This window comes from Sardina pilchardus, chromosome 4 (assembly GCF_963854185.1).
Source record: "Sardina pilchardus chromosome 4, fSarPil1.1, whole genome shotgun sequence".
Taxonomy (NCBI): Eukaryota; Metazoa; Chordata; class Actinopteri; order Clupeiformes; family Clupeidae; genus Sardina; species Sardina pilchardus.
In genome coordinates this window covers 16,588,177-16,612,641 of record NC_084997.1, presented here as the reverse complement: position 1 = coordinate 16,612,641, position 24,465 = coordinate 16,588,177, and the positions used below count along the sequence as shown (strand labels likewise).

General features: G+C 46.7%; 2 protein-coding genes across 2 annotated transcripts in view; one reads left to right on the top strand and one right to left on the bottom strand.

Annotated features, from left to right (window-relative positions):
- The window catches only part of sema5ba (sema domain, seven thrombospondin repeats (type 1 and type 1-like), transmembrane domain (TM) and short cytoplasmic domain, (semaphorin) 5Ba), a 131,739-nt gene extending 129,675 nt beyond the window's left edge, over nucleotides 1-2,064 (bottom strand). The window contains 1 exon segment of the mRNA XM_062534376.1: nucleotides 1,771-2,064. The gene's annotated coding sequence lies outside the window, so the exon portion shown is untranslated.
- An 877-nt stretch (nucleotides 2,065-2,941) lies between these two features.
- pdia5 (protein disulfide isomerase family A, member 5) overlaps nucleotides 2,942-24,465 on the top strand; it is a 47,494-nt gene continuing 25,970 nt past the window's right edge. Inside the window, exons 1-8 of the mRNA XM_062534375.1 lie at nucleotides 2,942-3,061; nucleotides 11,642-11,768; nucleotides 13,865-13,952; nucleotides 19,939-20,022; nucleotides 20,188-20,233; nucleotides 21,645-21,737; nucleotides 22,957-23,017; nucleotides 23,979-24,046. Of these exons, the coding sequence (XP_062390359.1) occupies nucleotides 2,996-3,061; nucleotides 11,642-11,768; nucleotides 13,865-13,952; nucleotides 19,939-20,022; nucleotides 20,188-20,233; nucleotides 21,645-21,737; nucleotides 22,957-23,017; nucleotides 23,979-24,046 (633 nt within the window). The 5' untranslated portion in view covers nucleotides 2,942-2,995. The remainder of the gene's footprint in view (nucleotides 3,062-11,641; nucleotides 11,769-13,864; nucleotides 13,953-19,938; nucleotides 20,023-20,187; nucleotides 20,234-21,644; nucleotides 21,738-22,956; nucleotides 23,018-23,978; nucleotides 24,047-24,465) is intronic.

Below are 24,465 nucleotides of genomic sequence, written 5' to 3'. Positions count from 1 at the left end.
TTATAAAACGTTTACTTATGAATGGCACAGACAGAGTACGGAATGGCGATAAGAGACACCCTTGCAACTCACACTGCGCAATCAATGTTCCAAAATTGGTTTAAGTTCCTACACCTGTAAATTATGAATGATTTATTTTTCAAAAAATCTTACATCGCGCACATGGCTGCTCGTTTCTGCCCTCTACTGACATTGACTGGAGAGACAGTTGACAATTAGGTTGAAATATCCAGCCTGTCTTCCTTTTCAACTTTTATTTCAGAAAGGTTTTGCGAACCCGTTTAGAGAACTATAAAGAAGGTATGCAACAAATAAGTAAGATGTAAACTAACGGGTTGAAAAGAATATGTCACTCGTTCGTAGTTGATGCACGTAGCACAGGACCGCGTTAGACTAGGTTGCACTGAGGCAACACCTTTCTTCTTCTCACCAATTGAGGGACAATTACTCGAAAAGCTTCTGTGCAACCATCGCAACCCTGTGAGGTCTTGCGAAATGTGGTAGCCACTACTGAAAATGTAAGCCACAGTAAAACTATGCGTATTTCACCGTCTCGATTTCAATTAAACTCTTTTCAGTTATTTTCTACATTGCATACGAACCTTTGTCCGCTGTAGAGCCAACAGCTACCCGCTAGGTACGATCAGTCTCCCTCACTTGCTAAAATGAACACAATAACATATTTTGTACTGCGCTAATTTGCGCGAAAAGGTTTGAATATATATAGTGTAGGCAAACGCTATTGCTCTTCAGGCAACATTATGTACATTTCAAAATACACAGCGTGATCTTCGTAATGCTCTAGAAAACAATAAGTCGGAACGTCTGTCAAGAGCGTTCAGTGACAACCATAACGCAGAGTTTCACTTGCGGCCAATACAAATGACGTCCTTTATAAATAAATAATAATCAGATTTTTGCGAAACATAAAGTCATTTGATAGTGTATGTCACAGAAATCAACGTGGAGCATGATCCTGAATAAAAAAAATAACCAGTGACCAACAATGGTAAACAAAATACGTTACACAAATCAGTACCAAAACATGCACAGACCACTTCAACATGTCATGGAATAAAACGAATAAGTAGTAGCCTACTCTAGTCCACAAAATAAATTTAAAAAAATAAAATAAACTAACTTGACAGCCTTTGGATCGTGACAATGTTACGGTTCCTGAGCCCCCCAAAACCATTCTGATCCCAGGAAGATACGTGAGTGGCAAGTAAAGCTGCATCCGTAGGAATAAAACATCTTTCGCCAGCATGCTGTCTTTGTCGTTAGATATGTAGACACATCTAATGTAATAAACGAGATACAAGCAAATCCCCTGTTCCTGTCACTGAAGACTAATTTCTGCTCTAGGGGCATGTCGACATAGGCTACACTTGATAATATAAATCTACATATGCCATTAACGCAACGTTACTTTTACGCATGCATTTTCAGCTAGGCTATTAACCATCCTTGCGGAGGTTATCAGGATTCCGAGCTCCTACTCATGCACGTGAATGTGCTGTATTTTGTTAAAAATAGCCTTTATATTAATATCAATATTAAGCAATACTTTCCATGACTCGAGATGCCTGAAGTTACAATTGATTGCCGTTAATTGTCTTGATATATCCGTTTAAGATGTGCGGGGAATACTTTGACAGACAGTGACTGAGGATACATAAAAAGTTCACTGAAGTCTCCTGTTCCCAAGACGTGACGATATGTAAGGATTGGTGTGTACATTAATAGTATAAAACGGAACCTGGCACTTACCTTTCCTTGCGTTGGTTTGTCCTACAATTTGTAACTGAGATGCACTGAAAATAAAGAGATTTCGGTCCTATCCGCTGTAGTGATGTATCCCGGTTGTGTCTAGGCTTCGAACAGGACGACCTGCAGCTGGTAACTGTGCGCTCTTCACCAGATGAAACCACTACAAGACTACCTGCAACTGACGCAAATAGGGGGGTTCAAAAAACATATCACGTTAAACTAGAGTTATTTCGACGCGGTCCAAAGAAATCGTTTTGATAACTTTGGATCTACGGAGATTCTTTGGAGTTCATCCCTTTTTCTGTTGTAAAATCGTGTTGTTTCGAAATGTTTATTGCGTGAACTTAACTAACACCCATCTATCTGTCAAGATGGACTCGCCCATTTTGATCTTGTATGAGGTGCCAGAGCAATTAATTAACTATTTGCGCTCTTTATTTCCTCTCAAGAGAAGTTTTATGAGACCATCCTTAACATTGGGTAGAAAAAAAAAAAACGGGCAACCTTTTTATCTTAGAAAAAGAAAAAGAGATCATTGTCACAGTCATTTTACAGCTTCACTGAGTCAGAAAACGAGATTCCAGATGCACACTGAAAACCGAGTAAATAATATCTGACAGAGTTCCACTACATGAAAAATAGCCTTATAGGAACGTCAAGAGAAGAGTCGCCAATCAAGGCATTGCCCTTGGAAATAGTTGGTCATTCACAGAAAGGGGGGATGGGGGGGGGGGGGGGTGTCGACAATTTGAGAAAGCTGTGTTATCAATATTCAGCCCTGTTGCACCTCTCCAGGTGGTGGCACCAGGTAGCGCTATAGCTTCCAGGAGATAGTGGACGGTCTAAGGTTTGTAAACCTGTAAAAAGGCTGTTGGCACCATCGCCTTCAAATCAGAGCTTCAAGTTTGTTGAGGAATGCATATAAATCGCATCGCAACAAGTGTGTATGAGAAGCCAACGAATCTACCCACTGAAAGACTAGAGGCCTAATTTTATTATATTTATGTATAAATATACATTGTTTTTATTCTCAACAAAAATAAGCATCAGCATTAGCATTATAGTGTGTAGTTAAATACATAGCTGTAACTATGACTGTAGTTCCATGGTTGCAATTTGCTAATATATTCTCTAGGTGACTACATTTCCCAGGAACGTTTCCGACCTTCTTTGGAATCACTGGGATAGGAATTGCGCCTGCGCAGCCAGACGTGGCAGCGGTATCATGGCTTCTTGGACCCGCCACGAGAGACGGATGAGAGATCTCGAGATGTATATTCTCGTTTTGCTGGTAAGTCGCCAGTTCTTATTGCAATACTTTGGTATACCACCCTGTTACATGCAACCACATGGCAATGGGTTTTCTGATAATCATCCTACTCGCAACGTAGCCTTTTTCTGAAAGGTAAAGTTGACAGTCAGAGAAGGACAGATCATTGATCATTTGAAACCGAAGTTGGCGTATCAACATCCATCGAAACATGATTGCATCACTCTTGCCGTTCACCTGTATTTTTTGTTCAATATGTCTGGAGAAATAATAATAGGCCTATGTAGTAAGCTAACGAGTGTCATTATTGTGTCGTCAGTTGCCTCTCGAGCTCCTCCGACGACTTCTTAACTCGCCCTGTACAGAGAGGGCTAGTTGGAACGTGTAGGCTACGTTGGGCGAAAATAATAACGGTGTTGGATTTAAGGACGTGCATTTCACACCTGGATTGTGTCGAACGTTGAGCTTCATGCATTTTGCCTCGGGAAAAGGCAGACTTGAGTGGAACGCGCACGTCCACTCACTGGCCCATGATCTTGTGACAGGGATGAGATTGCTACAGTGTGTCCAGTGATGCTTCCAGAAATGTATCCAATTACTTAGACCTTTCGTAGGTCTTGAGCGAAACCTTTTTGGTAGGCGTGGTCAAAAATGTTGTTTTTTTGTAGTAGTGGTAGTAGTAATATTCAGAAACCTGCGTTTACAATAAATGAATTAACATTTCTCTCTTTTCACTTCTCTAAACTGAAAGAGAGGAATGACTAACATGGGTTATGTGACGTCCTCAAGAGAGCCACTGGCTGCTGTTTTCAACAGCGTTGTCCTCAGTCGACCAGCTAGCTAATCTAGCTCTCCTGACACAGTATTTGCAGTGTATCAAATTAAGCAGGGACTATTGTAGCTGTAGTGCCACGTCAGTCAGATCTAGCTCTCTGGGACCTTTCCTGTTCCACATCCTGTTTTGACATGACAAGGCAAACAAAGGTGGATTCTCAAGGGTGCTGAGGAAGTGGCCACGGTGTGTTGGGTCTGAGAGGGTTTTAGAGAGTGGGCCATTCTGTCATGCAGAGGCCATCTGCACAGCCCACCTCCTGGCAACCCTGCCTGTCAGAGCAATTCCTCAAATCTCTTAATCTCAGAGAGACAGCCCCCACAAACACCCACCCCTCCTCTCCTCTCCTCTCCTCTGCTCTGCTCTGCTCTGCCCTGCCACATAGCCACCACAACTGCGACCACCAGGGCGGCCCATTCTGGGGCCACCCCACCATGGCAGCTGTAAGAGCTCTCTGCTCCGCCTCAGTGTGTCTTGGCTACGAGCACCCAGCGCTCTTTATTCCAGGTGCACTGTGTCCACTTGCCCTCCCTGCTCGCATCAGTCACGCTCAGTTGAGGCAGGGCTAATGTGTGGCCATTGCCACCGCCCGGTCCTTCTCTGTGCTTTGAGAGCTCATCATATCAATGGTCAGGTTGCAGTGATGGACAGTTATTGGTGGTACGGCACCCGCCCCCCTCCCCAACACACACACACACACACACACACACACACACATTAACTACAGTAGGGTCTGTATAGTCGGCTCATTAATCAGGCAAATGATTGGGCCCATTCCACAAAAGCTGGCGCAGAAGTGCTGATTCAGTGTGGTGGCCTATAACTGAAGATGGCATGGTTTCTATTATGCTGATTTGTCACCGGCGTGGGGAGGGGAGGACGTGTGGCGGAACCTCAGCATGACGCTGTTTATTAAGGCTGATGATGATTCACTCATTTTACACAATGTCTTGTTTCTCAAGCCAACAGCATGAAGGTCATGTCTAGATGTGACCTTGATACGATAGGAGTGCTCTCTCATATTCTCTTTAGATCAGGTGTTCCCTGTCTCTGAAGGTCAATCCACATGGAGTCTTAGGGACTTAGGCATACAAAGGTGGCGGTTTTAACAGTCTGTGAAAAGCACCATGGAAGGCCTTCAAATTTACAGTATCTGAGTTGTAGAGTTCAAAGAGGGATATAGACAATCGAAAAAAAACAAAGTAGGGAAGACCTCAGTACCTATCACTGGGCACTGCCAGAATGGTCCCCCCTGAAAATATCTATTGGGGTCATGTCCTCAACTCTATAAGCCTCTGTGGTTAAAACAGAGAGCTGAATGGATGACTGTGCCAGCTGGGGCAGACTAGCAAAGGCCCATTCATGCATTTGGTTGTCTCTGAAAATGTGCAACGCTGTTGCGATCCAGAAGAAAACCCTTTAAAAAAAAAAAAAAAAAAACGTGGGAGAAAATGATTCCATTTCACAGCCGACTCTTAAGGCAGACGAGCCGGAGAAAATGACGAGGGCAAACAGCGATGCGTGCAGTCTCAGATGTTTGCGTCTTTCCAGCGCGGGCCTCCCTCTTTTTTTTTCGCTCGGCGAGCTGCAGGCTCCATCATCACGTAACATGACACACATGAATGAGAGCATCTGCTCTGTGTCTGAATGGAGAGCTAGAGGAGAATCGTTTTCCAAAGCAGAACGACAGAGAAGGGTACCTTCACACCGCAAGGGCTTGGAGTGCTAATCCGTAGGGGGTTTTTTTCTAACCCATTTGCAATCCATTTGCATTTATGCATTAGTTGCTCCCCAAATCTCCTCTGCTTGTACAAACAACATTGAAGTGAAGCAACTTATGCAGAAAGCTACTTTGGCGAGGAAACCTGTCGACGTTTGTGGCTGTGGTGGTCTCCACAGACTGTGCAAACCAGGTTCTCTGGTGCAGTAATGTGCAGAAGCAGGATTTTGTTTCTTAAATGAATACCTGTTTTAAAAGCTGTGTTTTACTACCTGGCATCCAGGTGCTCTGTCACGTGTGACTCGAGTCATATATTGTTTGTAATGTTTGACACAATGCTATCAGTGTCACAGTGATCACAGAACATTCAATGGTTTCCTAGAATTACAAGGTCAGAGACCACAAACTAAAGTTGATGGTGGATGGTGAATTGTTGGTGGAACGATCTACCAAGTTCCATCAGAGCAGGGGGGTACCCTCTCCATCTTCAAACAACTCTTGAAGACACAACTCTTCCAGGAATACCTCCTCTCCTACCGCTTCTGACAACCTCAAACACCTAATATGCACTTACCATACTCTTCCCCTCCTCCCTCCTCCTACTCCTCTTCCCTCTCTTCCCTCTCTACCTCCTCATCTGACACTTCTCCTCCTCCTCCTCCATGCTTTGACTAGTACTTAATATGTAGGCACTCCTATCCTCTAGTACTCGTTGTCACAGATGCAGTGGTAAATCCTAGCTATAGTTTCCTCTGCACTGTAGTTTAAAAGTTATTCTAGCGCTATAGTTGTAACTCTGTAGTTTAAAAGTTGAAATGTTGAAAGGCTGAAATGTTATTCTGTTGCTGTTGTGCCTCCATTGCTTAGATATTGGAATGCTTAAATATGAATAGCTTAAAAGTTATTCCAGCGCTGTAAATCACTTTGGATAAACGTGTCTGCCAAATGAATAAATGTAAATTGTAAGTATAGAAGGCAACGTTCCAGTGCGTTGTTTTGGCATATTATCATTCTTTTTTGGGAATTGTCATCAGTAGGCAAATTTTCATGATCATACAATCAGAACATTATGGAACCAGTTATGTGGTTGTCCAGCAACATAGCTAAACAAGTAACCCCCATGTGTCATCACCTTAGCGCTGCACAGTTAAGGTAGGCTGGGTGAACCCTGCTTGAACTTCTGTGGAATTTGAATTTCGCCCGGCAGCTCAGGCTGGAAACCATCAGATCTATCTCCTCTGTTTACTGCCAGAAACTTTGCCTCCAATCAGAAATGGCCACACTCTCCTGGCACGCTATTGGCCGGTGACGTGACGATGACGAAACATAAGCGACGTGAAGCAGCAGTTGTACACACCGGATAGTTGGTCTGATTGGTTGAAGGACTATCCAATTGCGTACGATGCCCATTGATCACGGCGTGCAGTAGAAACAAAGTGCAGCCTCCCCAGACTAACGTTCATTGTTCAATCGTAAAAGATTGATCTTAGTATGGTGAAAACCAGACTACAGTTGAGGGGTAGTGGCACGGAATAGGATTTACATGTTTACTCTACGTTGTGTGTCCACACAAGACCGCTCAAGTTCTATTTTAGTCTTATGTTGTATTTTTTGATATTATATTGTAGTTTTAGAACTCATTTGTGTCTATATAGTATAGTTACTGCATATAATTCTCACACAGCATCGCTGCATATTCTTTTAATGAGTCTTTTTCATGGCCAATGCATTCTTGCACTCTTTGGTTGTATGTGTTTGTAAAAGGACTGTTTGTTCTCTAGTTAATCAGTAGAACTAAGAAAATAAGCAGCTCGTCTGCACATAGCAGGGAAAGATGATCTTGTATACACTCCCAGATATATCCAGACAAAAGCCTCTGCAGTGCCTCTGCTCTGTCTGCTCTGCATATATACTGTATTATCACTGCCTTTCAGTGGACGTTAAACTTCAGTGACCCCTCCTCCGCCCTTCGTGCTGATTGTCCTGTAGCTGTATTTGCTCAAGGTTGGTGCTGTACCAGTTTATCAGTCAGAAGCAATGTTGCGGGACACGGGACACACACACAGCAGTGCTCTCTCGCTCGCTCTCCCATTTGAAAGCCTCTCTCTCTCCCATCGACCTGCAGCGTACAGTAGTGTGTGTGCTCTCCTGATGAGGGCTCCTTAATGGATGACCGCAACAAGGGCAGCCTTGTGTAGGCTCCTGTGTTATTAGCATAATGCCCTCATTCAACCCAGTGGCACGGTGAAAGCTGAAAAGGGGCTGCTTTTGTGACAGGTAGGGACCGTGATGATTGCTAGTCGTTCGTGCCCTCGTTTTTCTCCGGCGCGGCCAACGCTCCTTCCTCTTTCCGACTGTATACGTGTGAAGAGATGTGGACTGGACCAAAAAAAAAAGACTAGGGTGCTGAATGGACTCTGCAGTACCCACCCCCCACAACCCCCCCAACCCTCTCCCTTTTTTCTTTTCTCCTCCTCACAATAGCAGCATCTCTCTAGAGTTCCTGTCCACAAATGGACAGAACGGCAGGCCATTTTTGGACCGCCTGCCTGCCTGCCTGCATGCCTGTCTGTCTCTGAATGTGTCTCAGGCAGTCTACCTTTTCTCCTCCCTGTCTAGCGCCTTCAGGGTTTACAGAGGCATGTCATCTGTGTTACCCCAGCTCAGCTATAAGCCTTTCAATTCGGTGTGTTTGTGTGTGTGTGTGTGTGTTTGTCTGTCTGTCTGTCCGTCTCTGTGTGTCAGAGAGTGAAGCAGCAAGAGCTGCCTGAAATGTGCACTCTTGTTTGTACTGCATTGGAAGAGACACCTATCTAGTTTAGGCTAAACTCATTTGTGTGTGTGTGTGTGTGTGTGTGTGTGTGTGTGTGTGTGTGTGTGTGTGTGTGTGTGTGTGTGTGTGTGTGTGTGTGTGTGTGTGTGTGTGTGTGTGTGTGTGTGTGTGTGTGTGTGTGTGTGTGTGTGTGTGTGTGTGTGTGTGTGTGTGTGTGTGTGTGTGTGTGTGTGTGTGTGTGTGTGTGTGTGTGTGTGTGTGTGTGTGTGTGTGTGTGTGTGTGTGTGTGTGTGTGTGTGTGCGCACACGTGCATGCACTGTGAGCTACAACGCCTGGCAGGGTCTTAAAAGCTAAACACCTTGAGTTTCATGCCATGCTACTGACCTTGGACACACACACACACACACACACGCCCTGCTGTCAAAGGTGGAGAACTTTCCTGTGTGTGTGTTGCGTGCTGCCGCTTTATTTTTCCCTGCCGCCCCCGTCCTCTCTCGTCTCTCTCGGGGCGTGACGCTGGCGTGAGACAACGCGAGTCGGCCACACAGGGGTCAGGGGTCAGGGGTCAGGGGTCAGGTGTGGCCTCGGCGCCTCAGAGTGTCCTTGGCCTAATCAGTCCTGACTGGTCACCTTTGTGTGGACCTCCGAGGACCGTCCCCGAGGGCCGTCGTCTCCGCGCGTGATTAATGCTACTTGGCTACTCCTCCACTGCTCTGCCAAGGTGTGGACAGGTGATGGGGTTCCATTCTCTCTCTGTCTCTCTCTCTCTCTCTTGCTCTCTCTCTCTCGCTCTCTATCTCTTATTCTCTCCTCTCTTTCTTATTCTCCTCTCTCTTTCTTTCTCTCTCTCTCTCACTCTCTCTCTCGCTCTCTATCTCTTATTCTCTCCTCTCTTTCTTATTCTCCTCTCTCTCTCTTTCTCTCTCTCTCTCACTCTCTCTGTCTCACTCTCGCTCTCCTTCTCTCTGTCTCTCTCTCGCTCTCTTTCTCTGTCTCTCTCCTCTCTCTCTTCTCTGTCTCTTTTCTATCGTGTCTCTGTAATTTAATTCGGTGCTCTGATGTGATTTTCCTGAAGTACCCCCTCACAGAGTGTGTGGAGAGGATCAGGCACATGCATCGAATCAATCAGTTGGAATATTTCATGAAATTCGGCCGCTTTTTCACTCCCGCCTGCTCTCTCCCTTTTATCCCTCTCTCTCTCTCTCTCTCTCTCTCTCTCTCTCTCTCTCTCTCTCTCTCTCTCTCTCTCTCACTCTCACTCTCACTCTCACTCTCGCTCGCTCGCTCGCTTTCCTTCTCTCCCTTTCTCTCTTTTTCTCTCTCTCTCTCTCTGTCACTCACTTGCTTTCCTTCTCTCTCTCTCTCTCTCTCTCTCTCTCTCACTCACACACTCTCACACTCACACACACACACACACACACACACATTCACATTCTCTTTCTTTGTGTTGTTTATGGGCGGAAAACAACATCTTAGTGGGGAGCAGCCACCTTTATTAACACCAAGCAGTGAGCCAAGGTGTAAGAGACAGCAAGTAATGGCAGTCTCTCACTCTTGCTGCTCAGCACTGGTGATTCATCCTTCATCACCCCCCCCCCCCCCCCCCCACTCCCCTGGTTTCCCCAGGTGAGGATGTGTGGTCAGCGGTCAAATTATTATGACCGCACGCTTGACCGTCCCTCCCATTCAGCCCCAGCATATGCTTGGCTTCCTCCTGATGTGATTTCATTTTTTTTCCCCCTTTTCTTTTTTTTCTATTCCGCTGTAGAATAATCGTGATTCACAGTTTCTGTCCTTGCCGTTTTCTCAGTGAGGCGAGCCGTTTAATTAGCCTGGCTGGGCGAACAGAACAGTGCGTCTCAGACACTTTTTTTTTACAGTAGTGGGTGAGTTGGGAGGAGGGAGTGTCAAGGCACTAGTCATTTTCAGCATCTAAACCCAGCCAAGCTCCCGGAGAGGAGAGGGCAGTTGGAACGAGGGGGTTTTGGGAGGGTGGTGGAAGGTTATGGGTCCATGATAGCTATTCGTTTTAAGTCGAGCTTAGACCGGACGAGCTCCTGTAATCCCAGCATGGCTCTGGGGTTCCGTAGCCATGCAGCTGATGGGTAGGTGAGGCCGAGAGGTTCGGTGTCAACACCAGCCCTCGCTGCCCCCCCCCGCTGATGGCCTCTTTATCTCTGGCACCCCCTTATCTCCTCTGAGCGGATTCCACGCTCCACGGGCCTGCTGAGGGGTACAGGAATGTTGCAGCTTTTTTTTGGGCTGTCCCTTCCTCCCTCTCTCCCAGCACCCCACACCCGACTACACCACCACCCCGACCAATCCTCCAAAAACGTAACCATGACACAGGGGAAGTTTAGCTTGAGCAATCGAGTTCCTGTTTTTGTGCTCCTGGTGCTGTTGTATTTGTGCTGCCGTTTGTGTATTTGACTGTAATCTCTCAGCAGAATTATGCAAAAAACTACCGGGGCCGATTTTCAAGAAACTTTGAAGAGCAGCTCACCATGGGTCAATGGGGAACCCATTAGATTTTGGACTCAGTCCTAATTAAGGGGTGACTCCCGGGATTTTATTTGTCTGTCCTTCCTCTAACGTCTGCACATGCACGTTGGCTCCGTGCCCGTCTAGTTTCATATCTGCGTGAAGGGGGAAGTTTAAACTGGAGTACATTCTGTCGTGTGATACTGTATCCAGTAATGCAGATGTGATACTGTCCATTTCGCCCACACCATTTCTGTGTAAGAGCTAATTTGTTCATTATTAAAAAGGTCAATTTGTGGTCTATTATTCCCTAACGGCTGGCTCGGCAAAATCAATTGGTGTACATAGTCAGTGAGCTTTTGACGGCGCCATGTATTTCACTGCGTACAAGCTTCAGTAAGTCAGGCTAAAGGATTCACTCAATATTGTAAAGACAACACAAGTCCAAGCAAAGGTCTTGTATTGATTATGTATCTCGCCGTGTCATATTTTCGCATCTGCCTTATTGATAGAAAGAATTGCATCTGCAGTGTATCAGCAGAACCCTTGTGATTTAAACTGTACTGGTCTGAATTCCTCCCGAAACCGATGCGCTCTTTCAGTCTCGTGTTTTATGGTGCTTGTGTGGTGTGATGATGGAAGATGACACCCATGTAACTGTGTTCCATCTTTCTCTCTTTCTTTCTTTCTTTCTTTCTTTCTTTCTTTCACTCACTCACTCACTCACTCACTTTCTCTCTCTTTCTTTCTCTCTTTCTCTCTCTCTTTCTCACCCACCTGTTTCCTTCTGGCAGCTCTGCCTGGTGTCCACACTGCAAGCAGCGAAGGTGTCTCCGCTCATCGAGAAAGTCAGTGACCACAAGGACTTTAAGAAGCTGCTCAGGACACGCACCAATGTCCTGGTCCTCTATACAAAATCTGGTGGGTACACACACACACACACACACACACACAAACACACACACACACACACACACACACTTGACCTTCCTTCCCCCTGACACACTGTTAACACCAGGTTGTTGAGTCCAAAATAGATGTCCAAATGTTTGTGTTTGTGTGTGTTTATGTGTGTTTATGTGTGTGTGTGATCGTCTCACAAATGGACGACATGCAGAGCGAACCTTTGCAGATAAACACATTTTGACAGATTGGATTTTTTCCCTCCCTCTCCGCAGAGCAAATGGTTGAAGTGTTTTTTGTTTTTTTTTAACACTCAGAAATGCACTGTTGACATCTAGAATGGCGCAGCGGGGAAACATCCTAACTCAGCCAAGAGCATGCGATGCGAAGCTCGCCCCTGTTCTTGTTCTGCAGTGGCAGCTTGTGGTTTCGTTTATTCCCCTCCGTGTCGGCATAGCGATGGCGGGAGCCCGTTCTAATTGGCCGTGTCTATTCAGACTGTTTGCGTTGCTGTGGACGTGCGCAGGCGAACCGAACCGAACCAAACCGCGGCCCAGCCTACAAGCCACATCAGACCCCTGGCGCCCTGCTGGGTTATCAAGGAAAATCACACTGCGGTTAGCGAAGGGCCGCGTCGTCGTCACACGCCACGCCATTCATAAAACATAACTCTCTCTCTCTCTCTCTCTCTCTCTCTCTCTCTCTCTCTCTCTCTCTCTCTCTCTCTCTCTCTCTCTCTCTCTCTCTCTCTCTCTCTCTCTCTCTCTCTCTCTCTCTCTCTCTCTCTCTCTCTGAGCCGAGGAAGACACCTCAAAGCTTCAATCCACACAATCCCCCACCCACCCCACACACACACACACACACACACACATACACACACCACCTGGAGATTTATTTGTTTCATAATTCACTGCCCATTTCAGCAGCGTTAGGTCAATGGATAAGGCTCGGTACAAATCGAACGCCGGCTTTGATGGATGGCCTAGCCACGGCTCGCTCATCCTCTCAAGCTGTGTGTGTGTGTGTGTGTGTGTGTGTGTGTGTGTGTGTGTGTGTGTGTGTGTGTGTGTGTGTGTGTGTGTGTGTGTGTGTGTGTGTGTGTGTGTGTGTGTGTGTGTGTGTGTGTGTGTGTGTGTGTGTGTGTGTGTGTGTGTGTGTGTGTGTGTGTGTGTGTGTGTGTGTGTGTGTGTGTGTGTGTGTGTGTGTGTGTGTGTTCGTTCATTTGTTCTTTTTTCCATCCATTTCCCCTCGCGCATGTTTCTCTTTTCCATTTAATTTCCTGCTCTCTGAAGCTCTGTGTTGACGTCGACATGGCTGCTGGAGGTTCCATAGGGAATACCCAGGCGTTTGGAATGAGTGTCTGTCAGCGCAGAATGTCAACCGGCCTTTTTTTTTGTTTTTGAAGAAAAAAAACATCTGTGTGGGAGATTGTAGATTGCCCATTTGAGATCGCCCTTATTATATATATACAGTATATATATATATATATATCACCATGATCTGAGAAGAAAGCCACAGACAGTATTGGTGGTGCCCCTGTTCTAAATATAGGACAGAGATGTTCAAGTGATTCGTTTTTTTATGCAGTGATTTGCCTGTGTTAGCATTCAGACCGAAACCGTCAAAGGCGTAAAAGTCGCTAGTGAAGCTCATAGCGCGACGCTGATTTCAGCGCCAAAAGCGTCAAAGCCATGACGTGAAACATTCAAACAAACCACAAGCAGCAATCCTGAGAGTTCGACATTCTGATTGGTTGCCGCCGAACCGTGTCATAGCTCATTACCATAAAGTTAACTGAGGCTCAACTTTTTTTTGACGCCCGTGACGCCCATGAAGCCACGCTCACGCCTAGAACGCGTTTGACGTAGGTAAGGCCACCTCTCCATAGAAAATGAATGATTTCCGGCACTCTTGACGCTTTTGACGGTTTCGATCTGAACGCACAGTTAGAAATGCAGTTTGACTATCGTATAGAGTTCTGTGTGAAACTGGTTATTGCCAATAGGTCAACATTGCCTCTGTAAATAAAGTCATGTGATCAATTAGTGATGTTATTGTTAGTATGTGAAGGAGAAACAACATTGTTTTAACCCAAGCTCGTTTGAACTTCACAGACAAATCTGGCGATTCCAAGCTCAAGCTTTTGTCAGATGTTGCGCAGGCTGTCAAAGGGCAAGGAACCATTGCCTGGGTGAATTGTGGGTAAGTTTATTGATATAGTCTATCTAGAATACAGGGTACGGTATGATTTATGCAGTAGTGTAAGTCACCAATCCCCACGTATCACGACATGGGGCCCTTTGTACAGGAGCTACACCAGTGCGACCGCTAAGTCATGTTCCACACAGCGCAACCTCTGTCTTATCGCTGCCAACTATTTCTTTGGTCCTAAGCCACCGGATTCCTCGAGTTTCCCAGAGGCAAATATGGAGCCTCTGAAGTCGCTGGTTTATATTTCAGGCGAGTCCGTCCTGCCAGTCCCCCTTTCACAGCAGCTCACTGCTGAAGGGGAGAAACGGGACTCTTCGTCTGTAGTCGGCGGGAGGGAGGAATAGAGAGAGAGAGAGAGAGCGAGAGCTGGCTCCCTCAGCAGCTCATGAGTCACAAATTTGTGCTCGATGCCTCACTCGCACGTCCTCTCCTCCTCCCAGAATGCCTTGCAACAGATCTGTCAGGTTTCAGGCCAGAGACGCTTTAAGAGGAGGTTTTTGTGGGAGACTTTTTTTTATGTTATAGGTGTGGCTGCCTTTGAAGACGTCTTCCAAGGTGCTATTTCTTTCAAGTTGCTATTATCCACATGTTGTATAGAATTGTATTTTATGAAACCACTGCTCATTTATTTGATCATTTCTTTCCCATATCTCCCTTCAGATAAAATCAAACACCCTCTCCAGCAAAAATAAATATTTCTTTACCCTGTCCATTAGGTATTTTTAATTACAACATATATTCCCATTAAAACGCAGTGAAAAACGCAGTAAATGCCATTTCTAAGTATTTATAGTGTTCATGGGCAGTGGGCTAATTTACGTTTCAGAATGATGAATCAGAACAGCTTGTCATTTTTGTTAGTCTTTGTGCTCAAAATGAAATGTTTTATGGTCATGATTCACCAATGGTACATAAATGGATTATCAACAGATTTTTTTAAAATGTCAATGGAGAAAATGAATGGGAAATTACTTCCAGAACCATAGCCATTGTGATTGGGACAGATCGGGGAGGATGGGGGGGGGGGGGCTTGTACAGTGTGGGGTGTAAGGGGGTGACACATATCGAAGATAAGGAAGAGGAAGTAGATATGCGTACAAGCCATTTGAAAGCAACAAAGGGATTTTTTATGAGGATCAAAAGAATGAATATTATCTTTTAGGAACTGAGCTGAGTTTTTGAGGGATAAGGGACATTCACACTTAGAATGAAAACTGTAACAATGACTATAAACAAATATCGCTCTTGTTAATATGAATGATGACAACAACATGAATAACGATATCGTTGGGGATCACTTTCTGACCGATTGTGAGAACGATAAAAAGCTAACAGCCGATCTGAACCCATCACATTTGAACAATTTATTAACACAAGGAGAGACTCTTCTTATCGTGGGTCAGTGTGAGCGTTTTTATCGTTATGCTTATAGTTATCGTTATCGTTCTTGATATGAATGCCCCTTTAATCAATGCCTGAAGTGCATCTTTAAGTGTGAAAGTCTGTTGCGTTTAAGGAATTGCATGAAGGCAGTTCCACATTCCTATCCATCATTTATTGTGCACACACATGAAAGCCCAGAGACCTGAATATTGACTGTCCTTACCCAGCGCGCATGAAGCTTACGAAGTAAACACCGGACAGTGGGAGGAGGACCGCATGCTTTTAAGGCATCTTTTCAGCGCCATCTCTCTGCTGTGATTGATTTTCTGATCAAGTTAATGGCTGCAGGCGGAGAACTCTACTTTGCAGATGTTCCCCAGGATAAAATAGCTACAGGCTTAGCTGAGTACACAAGGACTGGTCGTGTAATGAATTGCTATTCGGCCCCTTTTTGTTTCGTTTTTTTTTTGCCCCATTTTATTATCATTATGACATTTTTTGTATTATTTTCGTGCCATTTCATTTTGAAAATGAATTGCGTTGTGTTTTTGAGCGTCAGCACATGGCTAAGCGTGTGTGGAATTGATGCCAGGGTCATTGCCAAAGCAAAGCAGAGTGTGCCAGGGGAAAGATGACGCTGCACAAGGACAGTGGCTGTTCGAAGTGCCACCCTTGCCAGTTTACAGTGTACTGTCGTCGACATATTTCCTCCAGATGACTGCAAGATGAGAAACTGTCTCCTTGGCCAGCCAGAGAGCAGCACCAACTGAACAAAAGGGAAACAAACCGAATGAGGGAGGGAGGGAGGGAGGGAGTGAGGCAGGGCGGGGAGGGGAGGGGGGTACATATTTCTGTGGAGTTTATATCGGTGGGGTTTATTTTGAATTTCACAACCGTATAAATGTTGACACTCAGAGAAATGTTTTTCAGAGCAACTTATCTTCCCAGGGCAGCGATGAAGTGCATCATGATGAGCTTGAAATGCGCTCGCGTCTGGTTTTCTCTCTCTCACACTCTTCTGGGTGAAGGCCCATAACAATGCCTTGCAACACTGCCTTCACCCTAGCAGTGAAGAGACTCGAGCCACAAATAGATCCACAAACTTTCACATAACAGGGGAAAAGTTATAGTTTCACCTCAAAGAAAGTCCATTTTCTCTGAGAGTGCACATTCACACCTGAAAGCACAAACATTTTAGAGGCTACACTTAATGGCTGTGAATTTGTTAATTGGGAAAACAAATTGCCCTTTTGTGTTTGAACTTTTGTTTTTTTTTTTCTCCATTCCATTTGTTTATTTACTTTTTGCCTCCGGATTAAAATGGCTAAATATGGTTTCAGCTAATTGTTTTTTGCCCCCCATAGTTTCTAAAAAAATATGAAAAACCTTTTTTCAAGGTAATTGTTTTGGTTATGAAATGCACACTTCCTGCATAGCCCTGTTGCTTGGAGACCAAGCTCCGAATCAGTCTGGAGATGAGGTTCACTATGGGTGGAGGAAGTGGAAATCACCCCATATCTGTGTCCTCCGCTGAGAGCCTCTCGCTGGCTAATGCGTGACTCAGTTCACTTCACCCATCTTTGGTCGTGAAGTGAGACGGAGGCACTGTGGGTGCTCAGGGGTCGGGGGTGGCATGGTGTGATGTGTCACGACCGCTCGGCCCCCATTCTCGACCCCTCGCCCGCTGTTGTTGTGACTCAGCCCGTCTCGCACGAATCCCATCCCGTGCTGAGATCCACCAGCCCTGGAGGGTCTGCTCACCCAGGCCTGGCCTGGCATGGAAGCACTGGGCACGGGGTCGGGGGGGTTAAGCCGCTCATACGTGAATCATGCAGAAGGCTGTCTTCATTAGCTGAAAGAGAGAGAGAACGAGAGAGAACATGAGAGAGAGAGAGAATGAGAGAGAGAGAGAAAGAGAGAACAAGGTAGGCAGAGCAATTTGAGAGCCGCGTCACACAAGTGGCGTGCAGGCTTTTGTATTGTTATCCCGCTTTTCATCTGCCTCCATCCATTGTCCCGAGCTGCTCAGCGGATGTGCTCACGCGTTGGCAGTACGAGGCCGTCGCCTTAGACATACAGTATGCTTTTGTGAGCGGTGTAAACAACCAGGCATTCCCGAGAGACCGCTCATCCGATTGGACGAATGAGGGAACTGGGTCTCGTTAAGAAGTCATTATTTTCACGTTTTTCGGGCGCTGAGGCGCAATATGCACATGAGACAGTTTTTCTGCAGGTGCTGCCGGGGCAGAAACACACGGGTGTGTTATTTATAAACGCTGTTTAGGTGTGTTGAGTTCTTTTGCTGATGTTTCAAGTCTCTCGCTCCCTCAGAACAAAGACTCCTTTAAAAGAAAGCAAAAAAGAGGGGGAAACTATGCTTGTTTGCCTCAAAGTTATCGAGTCACGCAGTTATAAAAAGTAAACGTTATGTTTCTTAAGTTGGCTTGCCATTTTTAAGCAGCCTCTTTATGAAACTACCGCTCGTTCATGTGGTAATTTGATGATGGGATTCTTTTTTCCTTTTCATACCTTTCTCTGTTTTTAGATGCATCACACAGTGATAAAAAGTAAACATTATGGTTCTTCAGTCAGCTTTACCATTTTAAACAGACCTATTTTAAACAGTTTGTTTTTAAGATGTACTCCGTTGTTTTTTTTAAATTCACATTCAGCACCAGGCGTCTCTCCTCCTTCTCTCTCCTTCTCTCCGTGCCGAGTGTTGATCAGCTCCGATGCTGTGACACACAAAGTGGCTTGCGATGGATAGCCACGGCTGTCACCCCGACAGCAGAAAACACGGCCATGTTTGGACCATAAATAGCCGGAGAGTTGCCATCTGTGCTTATGAGTCAGCATGTTGGCCGCTTAATCGAGTCTTCCCCCCACCTGACAGCCTGTCCCGTCCTCTCCATCAGAGCCTCCTTTATTTTTAATCATTTGTTTACTTTTTTGCCAGAGATCGGTTCTGTTTGAGGGATGCGTAACATGTACTGTTGCTGTTTTATTTCCTTGCTTGCAACAGAAGAGAGCGGAATAGTGGGGTTGGTGGGTGGGTGTAGGTGGTGATGGAGGTGGTGATGGGGTGGTGGGGGTGGTGGGGGTGGTGGGGGTGGAGGGGGCTGGTCATAGTCAGGGAGGTAACCGAATTCTACTTGATTGGCTCTCTGTTGGCGTCGAGGGCTCCAGATCTCTATGGTGGGTTCCTGCCAGGCTTATTTGTTCTTGCATAATGCATTTCCACGCTCATTATCAGCAGACATAGGGGAGTGTTCCCATCCAGAGGGCCATGGGGTAGGTGTGAGTAGGTGGGTGGCTCGCATGTAGTTGGCAGCAGGACGGCTCATTCCCCTGCCAGGTACTGGGGAAACGGCGCGCGTGTTTTCCGGTTATCATGACGACGACGACACCTCTGGCTCGTTCCCCCCTCGCTCGCTATGGACACAGCTGCGGGCTTCGGCGCTATTCAACGTCTTTGTGATTAATCCGAGCCCTGCCCACAGAGAGAACACAAAAGCAAGCGAAACAAAAAAAGCCTCTAAAAAACTCTGGCTCATTCAACCCAGAACTCTCCTTCTGCCTACGTTTCCTACGCTCTCCCGCTTTCCTTCTTCTCCTCAGTGGGCCGCTGTCCTCAGCGATGCTAAACAGTGGCACATCAAACATGAAAGTTTCTCTCCCGCAACACATGTAGCAACGACTGAGGCAATTAGTCACCGTGAATATGCATTTTGCTTCATAAGCTCAAGGGGCGGGGGGGTGCAAGCGGCTGGATTCTGCATTTAGCAGGCTCGATGGGCTCATTGGTGTTTTATGCCCCCAACAGCACAGCCTAAAAGGCACTACCTTTACCCTATTCCTAAGCCTAACCCCCTCAACCCTCATCCTACCCCTAAACTCAGGGGAGTAGTGCCTTGAAAGCAGCGGTGCCTGGAAGGCGCCATTGAGGGCAAATAATACCAAAGACCGCTCGATGGTGTATTGAGCCCCCAACGTCGTCTTCCAGGCAGCGCTGCCACTGTTGACTTAAAGGCACTTAATTCTAACCCTAACCCTGACTTTAACCCATGCCTAACCCTAGCGCCTTCCAGGCAGCGCTGCCTTGAGGACAACGTTGGGGGCTCAAAACACCAAGAAACATTTAGCAGGCTCACCTTCAGGTGCTGAGAGCCAATGAAGCTGGGTGGGTTGGGGGCTCTGGTTGCCAAAAACCTGTGCTCTCCTCAGGCATTAGCTTATTGCTGTCGTCATCTGTCGCATCCCATAATCTCTCTTGTATTGCTCCCCTAGCAATTTGTCTAATGTCACAGGACGTTTATTGCATCACGCTTGATGTTTTTTGGGGACCCGTGGAATGTCCCGCCGGTCGATGACAAAAAAAGCGCACGGGGGCTGTTGTTAAGTGAAGTATAATTAGATGTGAAGCGCTCTCGCGCTCGCGTCTGTGTTGTTCTCAGAACTAAAATGGGTTTTGGGTCGGCGCGTCTCGTTTTGCATCTCACCCATGTCCCATGCCGTCTCTGTCAAAAGAGAAGAAAAGTTTCAGGCTTCCTGTTCCAGAGTTTAATGCCTCTTCTCTCCTTGTTCTCCTTCGCAGTGACTCAGAGGGTCGGAAGCTGTGCAAGAAAGTGAAGGTTGACCCCAGCTCCAAAAAGGGGGGCGTGGAGATGCTCCATTATAAGTGAGTAGGTCGCGCACCTTCCTGCTGGGGAAATGGAGACACTCCGAGATTTCAACATCCATCTTAAAAAATTTAGCCTACAACCACAAAAAAATATGTTATGAAAGACAATGGAAACTGAGACGTTGATTTATTTTTCTTTTATCATCATTATTTGCCACACAGAGATGGAACGTTCCACACAGAATACAGCCGCCCAGAAACATATAAGGTAATGTGACGAGCAGTGGCAAAAAATTTTTTCTTTAAAAAAAAAAAAAAACCTTTTCACCTTTTATGACCAGCACTGACATGTTTCCTTGACTATGTTTTCACCTGTGCTGTAATGACATCTCTTTTAAAATGGAGCAGATAGAAGTCTATCTTGTCTGATCACCCCATTAATTAGCTGCTTGTGTAAAAGTGCTCTGTTATTTATTCGTATCTCCCCCAGTGACGTAGATTGTTGTGCTGTGCTGCCAGTGAGCGCGCTAATCCAGGCATCTTCTGAGTGGTTTAATTAAACAGGGCCGAGGCTAAGTGTCTCAACCGTTTACTACGTTGTCCTCGTGAATGGCTCTGTAGCTGCTGTTGCTCAGTACTCGCCGCCAATGCACACAAGTCAATATCATCATCATCAACAACAACAACAACAACGAATGTTCCTGTTTCCGCACGCATGCAGGCAGACACACACACACACACACACACACACACACACACACACACACACACACACACACAATTAACTCCCTGTCGTTAATCAGAACGGTGTCACTTCCCAATGGGTGAGAGATTGTCAGCGCAATTATCTGTGTGCCTCATGTGGATGAGCTGAATATGTTTGTAATGAGCGGATTTGTGATCTGTAAAGACTGGCGATGATGAATGAGATGGGCTCCCAGGTCAGCTTGGAAGGGTCAAAGGGAGGGAGAATGAGACATGCTGTCTTTAGTTTCTCTCTTTCTCTCTCTCTCTCTCTCTCTCTCTCTCTCTCTCTCTCTCTCTCTTTCTCCTTCAGCTGTTTAGGCTAAAATCACCCAAGTTTTACAGAGTTTACATTTCATTACTTTGATTTACATTTATTCATTTGGCAGACACTTTTATTCAAGGTGACTCGCATATCTCAATTATCTTATCGACTGCCCCTGGAGCAATGGAATGTGCCCCTTTGCTCAAAGGCACAACGTTGGAAGCCAGGACTTGAACGTACAACTTTTCAGGCCACTGTATGCTAGCCCAGCTCCTTAGCCACTGTGCTACCAACACCAGTTTGTAGATCTGAGAGGACTCCCTATGTTTGGGGGTTTGTTTTATTTGTTGTTATTTTCTCAGAGCCTTCAAAAACTAGTATCAAAAAGTTCCTTGCCTCGAGTCATAGGTTCTCATGGTAGGGATTTGAAAAGAGGTTGATCTGAGAGGAGTGCTGTAAAATGCAGAAGAACGCTTGTCCAATTCCGAGGAATGCTTGTACAATTCAGTAACATTTGAATTAGCCGCTAGTGATTAGGACTTCACATTGCCCTGAGGGCATACTCTAGTCCTGCTTGTGGTTGCTCTGTGAGCCATGTACTGTAGCTCCACACGTGTTTGATTCACTTCGCAAGTGTTTGATTTCTCTCTTGTTTTTCTTCCTCTGCTAGTCCATGGTGGCGTTCCTGAAAGACCCCACGGGCGCCCCTCTGTGGGAGGAGAATCCCGAAGCCAAAGACATCGTCCACGTAGAGGCCGAGAAGGTGAGTTTAACGAGCGCCGTGAGAGACTGGAATAACTTTGTTTTTCCACCCCCAACACTGTAGCAGTGTCTAGTTTGAAGAGGCTCGTCTAAACAAAGGCAGCCTTTGAGATCCAGGGCATCAAGTTGATATCCCGTTTCACCGAGGCCTGGCCCTGGTTCTTTCATGGAAGTCGGGAAAGATTGTCTCTGGGGTATTCTCTTCCAACGCTTGCAGACCCTCAGGACCGACTCATTCCAGAAAGACATTTGCCAGCAGTATCAACAGCAGTTGGAGATAAAGAAGAGAGACGAGCTAAGAAGAGATAGAGGAATGCAAAGTTCTTAGTCAACAAAAAGCAATCTAAAACTCACCGCACCCTCCCGCCGCAAGGCCACGTACTCCCGAACACAGCGAAGCCACATGCGGCTCCCACAGTAATGTCGGGCTGCGCCGCTCCACTCCGCACTGTTCCGCTCTCGGCATGTCGGAGCTGCAGGTATTGACGTAGTCCGCCGCTGCGGCGTCGTGTTGGCAGGGAAATGAGGCGGTAATGAGGCAAGAAAGTAAACAAAATGGAGGCGAGGGGAGCACCCCCTCCCTCTGGGTCTGGGCCTAATCCTCTCGCGCTCCGGCGGACGCGGAGCGACACGACGTGTGCGGTGGCGGCGGCGGCAGCGGCAGCGGCAGCAGCAGCAGCGAGCACTAGCGCGAGGGGGAAACGCAAACAATCGATCAAGATCCCGTTATATACGCAGGCAGCCGTGAGGAACCCCTGCCGCTCGGCCCCCGCTGTGATCTCAGAACTTCGGGTAGGAAGTGATGGCGCTAGCTTTTGGAGCATTTAAACTCCTCTCATCCTCACTCCACTCGAGTCGTCCTCACTCCACTCGAGTCAAATGACAGAACGAACCCCCCCTAGACCTGACTGTCGGTGCAGAATGGTGATTCCCCCCCCCCCCCCAAGATACATGTATGTTTCACATCTTGTGCACTAGACTGGAGCTGCAATCATGTCCTCCATACAATGTGTCGCACACTCCGAAAGAGAAGTGGCTGTTCAGTTAGACGGCTGGGTGTGTTTTTATCTACAGTAATCTTACTGATCTTGTAAAAGTAAATGGTGCTGCAAATGGTGTCTACTGTTGCACGGCGTTGTGTTGTGTGTAGAATGAGACTGGGTTCATTCAGCTAATGCCTCCTCACTCACAAGCCCTCTTTTTTCCCCCTCCTCCCATAGGACTTCCGGAAGCTTCTGAAGAAAGAAGAGAGGCCGATCCTCATGATGTTCTACGCCCCATGTGAGTGCCTGAACTGTCAGCTGTTTTTTTTTTCTTTCCCCCAGTCTCCAGCCTGTGCCTTCATTACGTTAATGGCTTCTGGCTCCTCCATTTTGATGTAAGATGTTAAGTTGGGGCGCACGCTTGATGCAGTGGCTACCTTTAGCCTACATTCCCCCCCCCCCCTGTAGCCCAGTAGGTGTCCATCACACATAAACATCATTATGGAGGCCCCTTAGGCTCAAACTGAGCGGGCTTTGCCCGTTCAACACTGCCCACGTTTTTTTCCCCTGGCCCCAGAAGCTTAACTTCAAAAGGGGACGACACCAGCGAGTACACCGTGCCATCGAGGAAATGAGAAAATTGGTCAAGTGCACCTGCCAAATAGAATCCGGCCCCTCCGGCGATTAATCTTTGAGAAGATTTCCATCCTTTTAGCTTGCTTTTAAAAATTTTACAAAGATTTCCTGGAGGGAGGGAAAAAAAGGCAAGGCCTTCAGTCAAAATCTATGGTTAAAGACTTCCCATAGAGCCATAGTTGCTGCCTTTTTTTTCGCTTCTTGGAAGTCTTCTTTTGGCTGAGCGCGGACGGGGGCGATATTAAAATTCTCTTTGTCGGGGCGGAATGATGAAAGAGCCCTCGGTGGTGTGGTAGTGGTGGTGGTGGTGGTGGTGGTGGTGCTGACGAAACCCCTGCCCTGTTATCTCTGAAGTCTGCCGGCCTGCACCCGGTTAACGACCGACACGGGCGTGCGTCAAACTTCATGGCCCTGTTCGGAGTCGTGGCCCCGAGTCAAGTGCTCCTGACGTGTAGGAGGAAGTTGCTGCCAGAGTTACCCCGGCTGTGTCATCGGTGCTGGGGGATTTGGGGGTAACCTACCTATAAGTGTTCTGCTGCTTTCCTCCTCCTAACTCCTTTCTTCTCCCTCCTTTCTTCTTCTTCCTCCTTTCCTCCTCTCTTCTGTGTGTCTGCACTGAGCAGGGTGTGGAGTGTGCAAGAGGATGCAGCCCATCTTCCAGCAGGCCGCCACAGAGACCAAGGGCAGATACGTAAGTGATGCAGCCACTCAAAATACTGGTACACTACACCACACACACACACACACACACACACACACTTCTTTCTTTGTGTACGACATGTGAGACACACACACACACTCTGTCTCACACACACACACATACCACTTTGGGTGCGCTGGGGTTTTCCTCCGTCTCTACCGCGAGGCCAGTGATCTGTCTGCATTACACAGTAACGACATGCTGATGTAATGAGCAGATATGACTCCCCGCTCCCCGTGTGTGTGAGGCTCTGGCAGCGGCCCAGCCCCAGTGCTCTCATGCAGGGGCTTTAGCGGCCCGATTTGGGCACATTTCCAGTAATTGCAAGATAAATTGTGACGTGGATGTGGGCTCCTGCTGTCTTCTCCAGCATTATGTGGCCGTGTATGTCCGCCCCACGTCCACTCCAT